Source organism: Microcebus murinus, chromosome 16 (genome assembly GCF_040939455.1).
Source record: "Microcebus murinus isolate Inina chromosome 16, M.murinus_Inina_mat1.0, whole genome shotgun sequence".
NCBI classification, from domain to species: domain Eukaryota; kingdom Metazoa; phylum Chordata; class Mammalia; order Primates; family Cheirogaleidae; genus Microcebus; species Microcebus murinus.
In genome coordinates this window covers 12,116,676-12,130,606 of record NC_134119.1, presented here as the reverse complement: position 1 = coordinate 12,130,606, position 13,931 = coordinate 12,116,676, and the positions used below count along the sequence as shown (strand labels likewise).

The 13,931-nt window shown below is 49.7% G+C and overlaps 1 protein-coding gene across 1 annotated transcript in view; it reads right to left on the bottom strand.

Moving 5' to 3' along the window:
- PREX1 (phosphatidylinositol-3,4,5-trisphosphate dependent Rac exchange factor 1) overlaps nt 1–13,931 on the bottom strand; it is a 170,646-nt gene that overhangs the window by 77,801 nt on the left and 78,914 nt on the right. Inside the window, exons 4-5 of the mRNA XM_020282061.2 lie at nt 10,049–10,153; nt 2,368–2,469 (exon numbers count right to left, since the gene is read on the bottom strand). Of these exons, the coding sequence (XP_020137650.2) occupies nt 2,368–2,469; nt 10,049–10,153 (207 nt within the window). The remainder of the gene's footprint in view (nt 1–2,367; nt 2,470–10,048; nt 10,154–13,931) is intronic.

Here is a 13,931-nt window from a genome sequence, read left to right as displayed (position 1 = left end):
GTCAGACGCTTAAGGTTTTGAAACCCAGGGAAGAAGGAGCAGATGAGCCACCAGGCCACAAAACACAGGGCCACCGACCTTCTTAGACCCCATTTAAGGAACTAAGAAGGGTGACTTCCCTGATCCCCAGGCACTTTAGCAGTTTAACTCCCCAAAATGCTTCTCGACAAGCAGTATATCCGTATGGTCAGGGCAGTACCTGCAATCAGACTGCCAGGCTCAAATCACAGTTCCTACTGTTTACCTGCTGTGTGGCCGTCCATGGGTCACTTTCTTTCTCTGTGCCTCAGTTGCCTCACCTCCAAAATGGGGCTAATCACAGTGACTGAGTTACTGTTAGAATTAAGTACATGTTTATTCATCATAACAATCCCCTAAGTACTATTCACACAAACCCTGTATTACAAATGAGAAACCGAGGCACAGAGAAGTGAAGTGACTTCTACAGAAGGTCACACAGCTAGGGAATGGCACAGCTAGGATCGAAACCCAGACAGCTTGTGTCTACTAAGCCTGGCTCTAATCCAGAGCTCAGCATATCTCTTCTGTAAAGGACCAGAGAGCAAATATTTTAAGTTTTGCTGGCCACATCCGGTCTCTGTTGCATACTCTTCTATTTTTTGGGTTTTTCAAATAACTCTTTAAAAAATGGAAAATACTATCCTTAGCTCATAGGTTGTACAAAAACAGTCCATGGGTTAGGTCTGGCCCACAGGCCACAGTTTTGCCTGCCCTATCTCTAAACCACTATAGTATTCTGCCTCTTAAATGCCTGCAACTAATCCAAGTTTGAAACACACCAAACAGATCAAATGAAGCACATGTGCAGGCCCAGTCTGGTTCGCAGGCTACCTCTCTACAAGTCCCACCTGGAGCTTCTTCCACACCAAGGTGAGAAGCTACAGCATTTCCAACACCCATGTGGAACCAAAGTCATGGCAAGAACAACTGCAAAAGTCCCCTTTGAGATCCCGGGGAGAACTGGGCCCACCCCCATGGCTGCACTGTTAAAGACCTGTGTTCATGGGCAGAGCTGATGGCCCCAGGGTCTGCTCCAGCTCAGAGACTCAAGTGCCACCCACCTTCTCTAGCAGAAAGCCACGTTCAAGAATCCCCCAGTGCCCTTCCCCTCCCCTTTCCCTTCCAGTTCATGGAGCAAGGATGCTCGTGGCCCCATGAGCAGGTGCATGAATGAGGTCCCACCAGCCCAATTAACCCACCAGCAGGGAACCCGGGAAACAGCTGTCAGACATAAGGACAGCCTCCAGGACAGAGCCAGGACAGGCTCCAGCCAACAGCCACTTTTTTCAGTTATTTTCAAAGGCTGAGAGCAGCAGCAGGCGGCGGAGCCATCGCCCAGCTCCCAATCTGCCCAGCAGCCAGCCCAAAGCTGAGAATCAAGACTCTTGATCCCCACACAAGCAGCAAGTCTCCCCCTGCTCTGCCAACCGAGACTAAGCCAGGGGTGGCTGGGCAGGGAAGAACAGCAAGTGTGTGTGGATGGTTGTGGGTTGCCCACCAGCACCTATCGCTTCCCCATCTCCCCTTTCACAAATGGCCTAGACTTTAGTGAGAGGGTCCACCAGTCCCCACTCATAGGGCTTGCAGCCTGGGGAACCCAGTGATTGGTTAAGGTTGGAACACATGACCCAAGTATGAGCCAATTAGGGCTCCCTTGCTAGAGTGATTGGTTCAGGAGTGAAGAACCTGACCCAGATTTCAGCCAATCAGAACACAATACACAACTGTATTAACTCCCCTTCGAGGCAGAAAAGGAAAAAAAAAATTAAAAAAGATATAATAAATTAAAATTTAAAAAAAGAATACAATATTGCTACTCACTGTTACTGGATCACAGTAGGGCACGGACCATGTCTCAGCCAATCAGAGCACAGCACTACCCAGCTCATAGTGATTGGTTCAGAGTTAAAGCACAGGTCTAAGCATTTATGATAAATGGTTCAAGCAAAGGCCTCAAATGATTGATCCAGGTCAAAGCACATGACTCAGGCCCGAACTATTTGGAATATGACCTTCCCCTGGCCACAGACGGCCAGAGCCTCAATGAATCTCAGGACTTTCTTCAGCTGTTAGAAGAGAGGTTCACTCTTTCCCCCTGACTTTAAACTTATCAGGATGTGAGGCCAGAGTAACTACGGCCATCAGCTATCACGCTGAAAATAAATCCGAATAGCAGAAAGCAGGGTGAACAGGAGAGAAAGGAACAGGGTCCCGGTTTGGATCCCGCCAGCGCAAAGCCCACACCACTGCAAGATTTCTCAGCTACTTGAACTAACAAATTTTATGTTTTGCCAATGGGTTTTCTGTCACTTCAAATACAGAAGAGGAGTCGGGTGAATGTCTCACCTTAAGGAGGAGCGGGTACTTGCAGATCCTCTGAATTGGAGACAACAGGTAGCCCTCCAAAGGGATGTCCGTGGTCTTCCGGCCTCCCAGAAGCATGCAGCTCTGCAAAGGGACAGGAGAGCTTCGTTAAAACTCGCCAAGGACGGCACAGACACGTGGCCACCCTCAAATAACCGTGGGAGATGCTCTCAAAGCAGCAGAGCTATAGACAGTCACTTGGGAAGCAATTTAGCAACCCCTGGGAGAGACGAAACTGTGCGTATCCTACAACGCAGCACAAAGCCTAGATCGGGAGTTGGTCAAGTATGGCCTGTGAGCCAAGTCTTGCCCATTCCCTGTTTTGGTAAAGTTTCACTGGAATACAGCCACTCCATGACATGCGGTCTGTGGCAGCTTTCTAGCTACAATGGCAGAGCTAAGTCATTGCAACAGAAGCCAGAGAGCCACAAAACCTAAAATATTTACTATCTGACCTTTTACAGAAAAGTTTGCCCAACTCCTGGTCTAGAGAAACTTTCATATACAAACACCAGGAGACAGGGACAAGGGCATTCAAAACTGCCTTGTTTAGGAAAGCAAAAAAATGGAAAGCAACCTAAATACTGATGAATGGAAAAATACGTTTGTATTTTTGCTTCAGTCTGCTTGTAGCAGATTTATGTAATGGTAAATTACACAGCACCAAACATGGGAGAACCAGGGCCTTGTGTAGTAACATGGATGAACCCCAAAAATGCACACTTGAGCAAAAACGAAAAATAGAAGGATATGTATGATATGAACCCATTTATATAAATCCTTGAAAGACATGGAAAACAAAACTAGACAATGTTTATGGAGTGTGTGTGTGTGTGTGTGTGTGTGTGTGTGTGTATAGCCAAATATAAAGACAGGCATAGGAAAGAAATGTCCCATATTCTGACAGGGGTTTACCTCCATGGAGGGAGGATAACGGGTTGGAAAGTGATTTGGGAATCTTTTCATGTTTAAGAGACTGGGTCTCACTCTGCTGTCCAGCCTGGAGTACAGTGGTGTGATCATAGCTCACAGCAATCTCAAATTCCTGGGCTCAAGCCATCCTCCTGCCTCAGCCTCCCAAGTAGCTGTGATTACAGACATGTGCCACCACACCCAGCTAATTTTTTTTTTTTTTTTGTAGCAACAGGGTCTTACTATGTTGTCCAGGATGATCTTGAACTCTTGGCCCCAAGCAATCCTTCCACCTTGGCCTCCCAAAGTGCTGGAATTACAGGCATGAGCCATCACACCCAGCTAAATTGAGACTCTTTAGCTATTACTGAAAATGTCCTATTTCTTTACCTGGGAGTGGGGTACATGAGTGCTATCATATGAATACCCACACTGTGGCTTGCAGAGGTAGAAAATGCAGCTCTACCAGGAATTAAATATAGTTAATAACTCCCGTGCTCATCCCCAACCCCTGTCCACACCGATCAACCCAGTGTCCTCCACATCAATACTTCCTCCCTCAGACCCCTTGGCTCTGCTTCTTCCGTGCCCTCTGCCTACACTGCTTTCTCTTCCCTGATAATAACAAAAATAATAATAATAGGTCATCATCCATTACTAACTCTGACGGAGAGCTAACCACGTGCCCAGCCGGCCACAAGGGCCCCACTGCTGACCAAGCACCCTATCAACTGGAAACTATTATTATTATTTCCATGTCACAGCAGCTCAGACCACTGGGGTTAGAGGGGTTTAGTTTTTCACCCCAAGGCCACCCCAGGAAAAGTGAGCCACACAGGTGGGATCTAGAGCCAGGCAGGCTAGCACAGAGCCTGGCCTTGGAACCACAACGCCAGGCTGCCCTGCCCCCAGCCCACCCATGTGCCAAGGCCAGCCCAGCCGCCCCACCTGCTCTCAATTCCCAAGACTGCTCCTCCTGGAGCCGCCGCAGCAGGTCATTTGCTCTATGTGGCTACCAGTCACATTCCTGGTCCCGTCTTTTCCTCTAGGAGAGGCTGCAACTTAAGAATCCATTTTTGTTTGGCAGGAACCATGAGTACACGGCCTCGGTCCCTAGGGTTCACTGCCTGCCCATTATGGATAAGTGAATGAATTAATAAACTAACAAATAAAGAAACTGCCAGCACATCCAGCAATGAAGGGGTCTGGGGTCCCTCCTCAACACCCCTTGAACAGACTGGAAATGAATCAGGACTTATGGGGAAAGGGATTCCCATTCCATCATTCATTCATTCATTCATTCATTCATTCATTCAGCAAATACACACTGCGTGCTTACTGTGTGCTGTGCACAGTGCCAAGCACCAGGGATCTGCCCAACTAAACAAATTCCCTGCTCATATTCAAGTGAAAATACAATGAGACCAGAGAACATTGATCGTGTGCCCACCACAGGCACCGAGACCTCGCCCAAGTCCCAGAGCCACCTCCACTGCCTTTCAGGGACCCTGACAGGCTCTCTTCTTGGAGAAGCAGAATCCTGGGGACCCCAGGTGCCTGCTCTGGCTGAGCTGCAGAGTCCCCATCCCTGTGTCCACCCCTGGCACAAACGGAGGATCAAGGCTGTGGCAGCTGGGAGATGCCAGGCCCCACACTGCTCACACTCAGGCCTTTGTCCTCTGAGCCAGCGCTTGCCACAGGCTGCCCTGGTGATGTCAGCTCTGGGCAGAGAAGGGGCAGCCTGCGGGTGGGGGTGAGCTTTCCAGAGCCCCCAGGGCTTGGCAGGAGAAGGGCCCATCTCTTTGTCCAGGATCAAGGAGTTTTCACAAGACTGTCACAGCCACCAACTACACTTCTCCCCAAACACTCTAGATTGTTACTTCATTCTTTAAAAAAAAAAAAAAAAAAGCAAACACACACACAGAGCTTGCATTCACTATACTCTTATTCCACTTCAGGCACTACGGGAAGAACTTATGAAAATTATCTCCTTAAACCCTCCTAATCCACAGAAGTGACTCAGGTGTCAACCGCACGGTCTTCCCCAACTCCCAGTGGCAGCAGCCCCCGGGCTGTCCTAGGTCCTCCTTTCTGTTCACACTCGCTCCCTGGCTGATCCCATCCTGACCCATGGCTTGAAGCACCATCTTCATGCTAAAAATGCTCAGGTTTCTATCTCCAGCCCGGCCCCTTCCCTAAAACTCCAGACTTGAACCTCAGACAGCCTTCCCGACATCCCCGCCTGGAGGCGTCTCAGGCTTGTTAAACCTCGTGCATCCCAAAGGTGATGTTTTACTTGCTTCTTCTACCTGCTCCTACCCCAGCCTTCACCATCTAAGGAAAACGTGCCTCTATTCTTCCAATTGTTTGGGCTGAAGATGCTGGAGTCTCCCTTGGCTGCTCTTGTTCATTTAGACCCCAAAGCTAACCTACGGTAGATTATGTCAGCTGGGCCTTCAACCTCCACGTGAGTCCAACCACCTTTCCTAGCACTACAGCCTGTTCTCAGCTACCACCGCCTGCCTAGACTGTTGCAGTAGTCCTACAGCGGGTCGAATGGTGAGTCCCAATGCTGTGCCCACCCCAAACCTCAGAATGTGGCCTTATTTGGAAATAGCCTTTTGAGGGAGTGCAGCCCTGCCAACACCTTGATTTCAGACTTCTGGCCTCCAAGACTAAGAAAATATACTTTGTTGTTTTAAGCAACCCAGTTGGTGGCAACTATTACTGCAGCCCTAGGAAATGCATACAAGCCTCCTCCCTGGTCCCTCACGTGTAATCACGGGGGCCTTTCAGAATGCAAAGTAGTTCAAGTCATCCCTTTGCTCAAACCCCCCATGGCTTCCCATCCCACTCAGAGTAAAACTGAACATTCTTTAAAGCACTGCCACATGCTCCAACAGGGGTGAATCCCACAGACATTATGGTGAGCAAAAGCAACCAGACACAAAAGCATCCCATGTGGCTTCATTCAGGTAGAATTCTAGAACAGGCAAAGCTCACCTTTGGTAAGAAAAATCCGCATAGTGGTTACCTTGGAGACAAACAGAGGCATGACTTGGAAGGGCCAAGAGGGAACCTTCTGGAATGACAGCAATGTTCCAACTCTGGACCTTGGTGGTTCCATGGGAGTAGATATATGTAAACATTCATGATCCCATGAGTGTATTTACTGCACGTATTTCTACTTCAATAAAAAAGCTATTTAAACATCTCAGACTCTTTCTATTGACTAAATGTTCCTTCATTTTCTGGCGTCTTTCAATCTCTCTGACCTCATCTCCTCCCGCTCCTCCTCTCATGCCAGTCGTTCCAGCAACCCTGGCCTTCTTGCCATTCCTCAGACTCTCTCCTACCTCGGGGCCATTGCACTTGCAGTTCCTCTACCTAGAACGCTTTCCAGACACCCCTTGCTCCTCTCTCTCTCTCTCTCATTTTATCCACATCTCTGCTTAAATGTCACGCAAGACACAGTTTTCCCAAACAGCAATCTAAATAGCAGCCACCACCTTAACTCCCTCAAATATATCCTGTCACTCTTAACTTACTTTATTTCTTCCAGACAACATCACATGAGATACAATTTAAGTCTCCCCCAAGTAGAATGGCCACTCCATGAGAACAGGGACTTTTTCTTGCCTTGTTCACTGTTACAGTCCCAGGACTTAGAATGAACCCTGCTTCCTGATAGGCGCTCAATAAGAAACTGTTGAATGAATAAATAAATAAATAATCCCCATTGTACAGACAAGAAAAACTGAGGTGGAGAAAGATAAAGTCACTGCCCCATCACTCAGCTAGCGCACAGCCCATCATGAATGGAAGGCCAGATCTTGTCTGTTTCCAAAACCTTAACACCCCATAGCAGACTCACGACAGCTCTTCTGCAGGTGGCCAAAAGCTGGGAGGCGCCAGCAAGGCGGGAGACAGATGGTACGTATGCTGGCACCCCACACGTCCTCCTCTGCCCAGCCCAGCCCGCCCAGCTGCTCCTAGGAAAACGGCAGTCTGGCCCACCAGGAAGATGACACGAGAGAGAGAAAGGAAAATCTGTCCTTCCCTTCCCATGTCCTTGCACACGCCTTCCTGGCATCTACCTGCTTCCCAAGAACCAGCTGAGCCCAAAGGGACACCCTGAGACGGGGGAGCCCAGAGCCCGGGCAGCAGGGGCTGTGGAAGGGTGATGCCACCTCCAAGTCATCGGTCACTGTAGAAACGTGTCCGACTCTGTCTGCATGTGGTCTCACGCTAGCCTGACTGCATCTTTGCATCCTACCTGAACTATTTTATGAACACAAGTGCAAAAATGGAAATGCCAAGATGCAGATACCAGCTATCAAAAGCATCAGTCCTAAAAGCTTAACTCACTTGAGACAAGAATGGAAATCAGTCAGCCAATTTGCCCTTCCTCAGATGCTCACTGGAACCAGGCCAAGCAACGTGAAATCACTTGCGAAGGAAACATACAACATTTTGCATCAAAATGCTGGAAATACTTTGTCGGAGAGACTGTGCATTAAGGAGAAGTGCAATGAGGAATTTTATTGTATAGTTTAGCTCTCTGGGAATACAGCTAATACTCCTTATGCTGTGTCGGTTAACTGTTCAACTTGTGTGTGCTGAATTCTGTATGTGCTACTCGGAAAACAAACAGTACGGTGGAGGCATGTCTGTGACTGAATGAGAGGAGATTTAGAGGTGAAAGTCCGGAATTGGAGCCCATGATAAGCTCGATCACATCTCAGATACAGACCCTTAGCATGTCACTTAATATTTTGGTGTCATCAAAGTCACCTGTTTTCATGCATTATGGGATAAAAAAAAGAAAAAAAAAAAAAAGTCACCTGTGGCAAAGGCTATGCAGTGTCCCCTAATGTATTCTTCTTCCACAACAACAGAATTTTTAGACAGCTGCCCAGAACAAAGCCTATATTTCCCAGCATCCCTTGCAGCTAAGTGAGGGCATGTGACTGAGTTCTGGCCAATAAGATATGAGCAGAAGAGATGCATGCAGTTTCCTGTTACGCCCTTAAAAGGAGAACGACATGCCCTCCTTCCCACCATTCCTGCACCCCATCACCTGGAATCAGGGTGTGTTGAGAGGCCGTCTTAGACCATGCCAATGAGGCTCATGCTTCAGGAACGTGGTCCCTGACACTGGAGCCCCTAAACCAGCCTCACGCTGTCTACACAATGTTCACATGTGGGAGAAATAAACGTCTACCTTGTTTAAACCACTGTCATTTGCGATGTCTGCAAAGCAGACAAACGTATATCTTCACTCATACGCAACAGACAGTGGTTTGGAAGGCTCAAACAGGGTTACAAATGAGAACCTGTTTTACCCATAAGGGAAGCTCTCTACAAATATAGGGGAAACCATCATGGATGTCTACTGGTTTTCCTGACCAACATCCATTTATTCTCAATTCACTTACCTGCATTCCCGCAAATGCAAACAAACTGTCTCTAAAGATCCACTGCCCCCTTAGCCCCCACCGTTATAGGTGGACCTGACCCCGCCCCCATCTCCAAAAGTGACCAATCAGAACACCACCCAATCCCTCTGTCAACAGCAATTGATTCAGGGAGAAGGTTTTGAGCCAAGGTGAGCCAATGAGCTTCAGACTCAGGATTTTTGCTGTTACTATGAGGAAAGAGGAATTAGTTCTCTTTAGTCTGGAGTTTCTGAGCTATGAGAGATACAAGTGCGGAGCTGCTAGGGGCCACATTGCCACCACTTGGGGAGAGTCTGGCCAGGAATGGAGCCAAGGCAGGGAAAGGCAGAGCCAAGAGACGCATTCCTGATGATTTGAACGCCCAGACTCTACATGTCTGAAGCCCTCTCAGGTCAGGTCTTAAACTTCCCAGAAAAGTAAACCAGTAAATTCATTTTTGTTTTTTTGTTGTTGTTGCTATTGTTGTTTTATTTAACCCAGTTTTAATTAGAATTGCTTTCACTTTAAATTAAATAATCCTAATAATACCAGTAATCCTAATGATAATAATCCCAATAATAATAGCAATAATGATAATTACTACTATTGCTATCACTTTTATTAGAACCATTACTTTAGACCAAGAATGGATGAAAGTGACCCTAATCCAGCCCTCTGCTTGTTTCTGTAAATAAAGTTTTATTGCAACACATCCCCCACATATTATCCATAGCTGCTTTCGTGCTACAACAGCGTGAGTTGAGTTGCCGAGACAGGAACTAAATGGCTGACAAAGGCAAAAGCACTCACTAGCTGGTGCCTTTGCAGAAAAGGGCTTCAGGCCGGGCGCGGTGGCTCACGCCTGTAATCCTAGCTCTCTGGGAGGCCGAGGCGGGCGGATTGCTCGAGGTCAGGAGTTCGAAACCAGCCTGAGCAAGAGTGAGACCCCGTCTCTACTATAAATAGAAAGAAATTAATTGGCCAAATAATATATATAGAAAAAATTAGCCGGGTATGGTGGCGCATGCCTGTAGTCCCAGCCACTTGGGAGGCTGAGGCAGAAGGATCGCTTGAGCCCAGGAGTTTGAGGTTGCTGTGAGCTAGGCTGATGCCATGGCACTCATTCTAGCCTGGGCAACAAAGCGAGACTCTGTCTCAAAAAAAAAAAAAAGAAAAGAAAAGGGCTTCAGACAGGACACGGCCCCAGCTGAGGAAGAGGCAGGCATCACGGGCAGCAAGAAGTTCCCTTGTGCCCGAGACTCCCCAGGCTGACGCAGAGCGGGAGGGCGGGCCGGGGCTGGCGGTCGGCTTACCAACAGAAAGGCGCGCACGGTGGGGATCTTGTTCAGCTCCACCAGCAGCCTCAGGGCCTTCTCGTGGTTGCTGCAATATTCCTCGTACACGCAGAACTTGTCCTTCTGCAAGACAAGGACAGGGCTGGTGGGAGACAGATCACAGCAGGAAGGGAGGTGCCCAGAGATGTGCCGACAGCTGCACTGGCAGGAAGGGGCTACCCCAGACCCCGGAGAGGCTGCATGGGGCAAGTGTCTCCATCGCCTCTCACTGTGGGCCGCCCTGCTTCAACCCCTGCCCCAGTTCTGCACTCAGCGGCACGGCCGGGGGTCACGAGTGCAGACTCAAGCCAAGCAGCCTGGGCTTGAACCCTGGCTCTGCATTCCCTAGCTGTGAACTTGAGCAGGTTACCTGACCTCCCTGTGCCTCAGTTTCCTCATCTGCAAGGTAGAGTTAACAAAAGTCCCTAACTCATGGAGTTGTTGTGGCAGGGTGGTAGCTCTATTGACTTCTAGATGCCCCTGAGCCCAAAGGTGGACTCTTTCCAGCCTAGAGGTCACCTGTGGGCCACCAGGTCTGTCACCATCAATCAGGACCTTCCGGAACTAGAAGGGACAGGAGCCTTCTTAGCAGGAAACTCTCAACTGAGCATTCTTGGTTCCAAACAGCCCACAGAACCCGCCAAACCCCAAACAAGGATGTCCTGGGTGAGGCCACCAGAGGAGGGAGGTCTGCAAGGCTCGACCCTGGATGCAAGGGGGGGCGGGAGGTGGGGGGACAGGAGGCCGAAGCAGCTAAGGAAGGAAGAGGTGGGTCTGCAGGGCAAGCAGCTTGTCTTGTTTCTAAACAGGCCCCCAGGCAGCCTTCCGGTGGGAGGCAGCAGGAAACAGGATGCCAAAGAGAAGAGGGAATGGGCCTGAGAGTCATAAGCCCCAGCTCACTCCGGGGCTCTGCGTGCACCGTCTGGGCAGAAATCAGAGCAGCAAAGAGCCTGTGGCCGGCGCCGATGCTGTGTGCTGAGCCGCTTGCACAGGCTGCCCTGCTCTCTCGGAATAAGGTCAACTTGCTCACTCCTCACAGTAACCTGACGTGGTAATGACTGTAGTAGACCCATTTCCACACAGGAAAACCAAGCTGAAGTCATTTGCCTGGGATCTCACAGCTAGTGCAGTGAGACCAGGATTCTCTTAACCCCCACGCTGATGTCCAGCTCAAGGGATACACGCAGCCGCCGGAAGCACACACACAGGGTGCAAATCTCAAGCTGCAAATCCACAGACTAAGCTCCAAGGAGTGCTGCGGCATGATAATGAGGTGCACAGAGTGACTCTGTAAACCCCGCTCTGCGCTCCCTAAGTCGTGGGTGGCCTTGGGCAAGTTGCTTCACCTCCCTATGCTTTGTTTCCTCATCTATAACATGTGCATCACACCTGGCCCCCAACATGTAGGCTGCTGGAGGATGAAATAACTTCATGTATGTAACATGAGTAGAACAGGGCCTGGCACACAATAAGCACCAGATCAGCTATGAACATAAACACAGTTAACAAACACCAACCCATAGGGAAAAATACCAAAACAATGTTACAATCGCCCAAAGTATGCACACACACACACACCATAGGACAAACAATCCTGATGCATGGTCTGAGGAACCACCAAACAATCTCAAGCACTACACTACGCAAGCTATGTGCTCCAAACACCACCACCACCATCAGCATGCACAGAAACAGCACTGGGTCACAAACCATGACCTCTTCCGCGAGTACCTACAACCCAGTGAGATGCCCCCCACACACACACACACACACACGTGTGCACGTGCACACATGTACACACACACACACATACACAGAGCAGGGAAGGAGAAGAAGGGACCCTGGCCTCCCCCACGCTGCCCAAACAGACCTTCTTATATTTCCACTTGCCTCAAACGAGGTTAGGGGACCATCAAAGCCCAAGGAAGTGGGTGAGGAGAAGCCACAGAGGAACCACGTGGGGGGCTGCCGGGCATATCTGGAGCCAAGGCCTCAGTGGCAGGCTGCGGTGGGGCAGGCTGCAGGGCAGAGGGCGAAGAAGACAGTGAACTCCCTTGCTGTGGGCGACGGGAACTGGCCTGTGCCTGGGAGCCTGCTCCTGCAGAGGCCTGCAGGGCTGGAGAGGGAGGGCCAGGCTCTAAGTGCAGGCACATGAATGGCAGTAGGAGGGCCCTGCCATATATAATGAGTTTAAAGGAAAACAAAAAAGTCCCTCTGCAGCCAAGAGACCTGGGCTTCCTCTGGGCCTACAGACGCTGCCCTGAGATACAGCCCCAAAAGCCCCCAGGACGGCTCTCAGCAACTGCTACCAGCATCAACCTTGTAAGTACCAAGCGCAGGCTCTGCAGCCAGACCGTCTAGAGTCACAACCCAAATCCCCTCATCGGCAGCTCTGTGACCTTGGGCAGGACAAAGCACTGCTTCTGCATGTCTGTGTCCTCATCCATAAAGTACGGGCAATAAAGACATCCTCAGGATAAGGTTTTGTGAGGATTAATAGGTGAATTTACATTAAGTGCTTAAAACTGTGTGTAGTAACTGCTCCCTAAATATTAGCAAGTATTACGCTTGCCATTCTTGCTATCATTATTATTTCAGAAAATTCATTATCCCATTGATGAGTCGTTCTGTGACAGGGTAGGGTGGTCGGTGGCAAAAAAGGAAGCCAGCAGAGTGAGCAGGAGGTCTGGGGAAGGCACCAGGGAGATCTGAGAAATACAGTTCCACTTCCCATTCGAGCACTGTCCTCCCCCAACGCCCCAGACTGCGAGCTCCATGGGGGCAGGGTTTGCGGCTGTCCAGGTCACTGCTGTGGTGCTAATGGTGACAGCAGTCCCTGGCAGAGAGCAGACTCCGTGACTATTCCATGAACAAAGACAAGAAAACAGAGGGAGGGAGAGAACTGAGAGTGGCCTGTTGGCTCCTCACATCAGCCACGCGCTTCTTCCCAGGGTGACCCCACCCCACCCCTAGCCACCACAGGGGAGCATGCGACCCAGGTAAAACCAATCAAAGAGTTCCCTGTCCTAGTGACAGTGGCCATGTGACCCAAGCTGGGCCAATGAGAGCCCTCAAGGCCTCACGCTGGAATTATCGGGAAGGGAAGCTCTCTCTGAGCGGTTGAACCTCTGCCACCATGTGAGGCATCACTCCCCACACCACTCCCCACCCTCCAAGAATAGAACCAACACAGAGAAAAGCAGAGCCCAGGGACAGAGAATGACCAACTCCTGAGAACTTCATGTAGAGTCCTGGATCCAGCTATGCCTGAAGCCAACCCTCTCCTGAACATTTTTCATTTATATGCACCAATAAAGTCCTTTTTTGGTTTAAACCTGAATTGGTGTTTTTGTCACTTGCAGTGAAGACCATCTTGATACAAGCAACACTCTAAAAGTGGTTTTTTTAAAGTGAAAGAGACATGGGCCCACGCTCTGTGAGGGGACATGGTCTCCCTGTCCACATCCATCTGTATACCATGAAGGAGCTGGGCCAGAAAGCAGGGGCAAAGCTGTTTCTTCCCCTACACCAACCCATCAATGGTAGTGCTGGCTGGAACACTGCTGAGAAGGTTCTGGAGCCCACAGAGAGCCCGGACACAGAGTGCTGTGATTGATTAGCGATGTCTGCACAGACGCAGGAGAGGGGAGCAAGTGACAAGACTGCCACAGGTTTGTCATTCCTCATCCCCTGAGCCCCTTCTCTGACACAGCCTGCAATGTCATCCTCTCCTTCAGCCCCCAGAAAGGGCAGGGGCCCAAGGCTTGAGGCTTGGAGAAGTTAAATTTAGCAATGACAACATCCTCTCTTCAAACGCATGCCCAGCTCAATCTCTCCCATGTCCTCTCGTGGAGCCTGACCC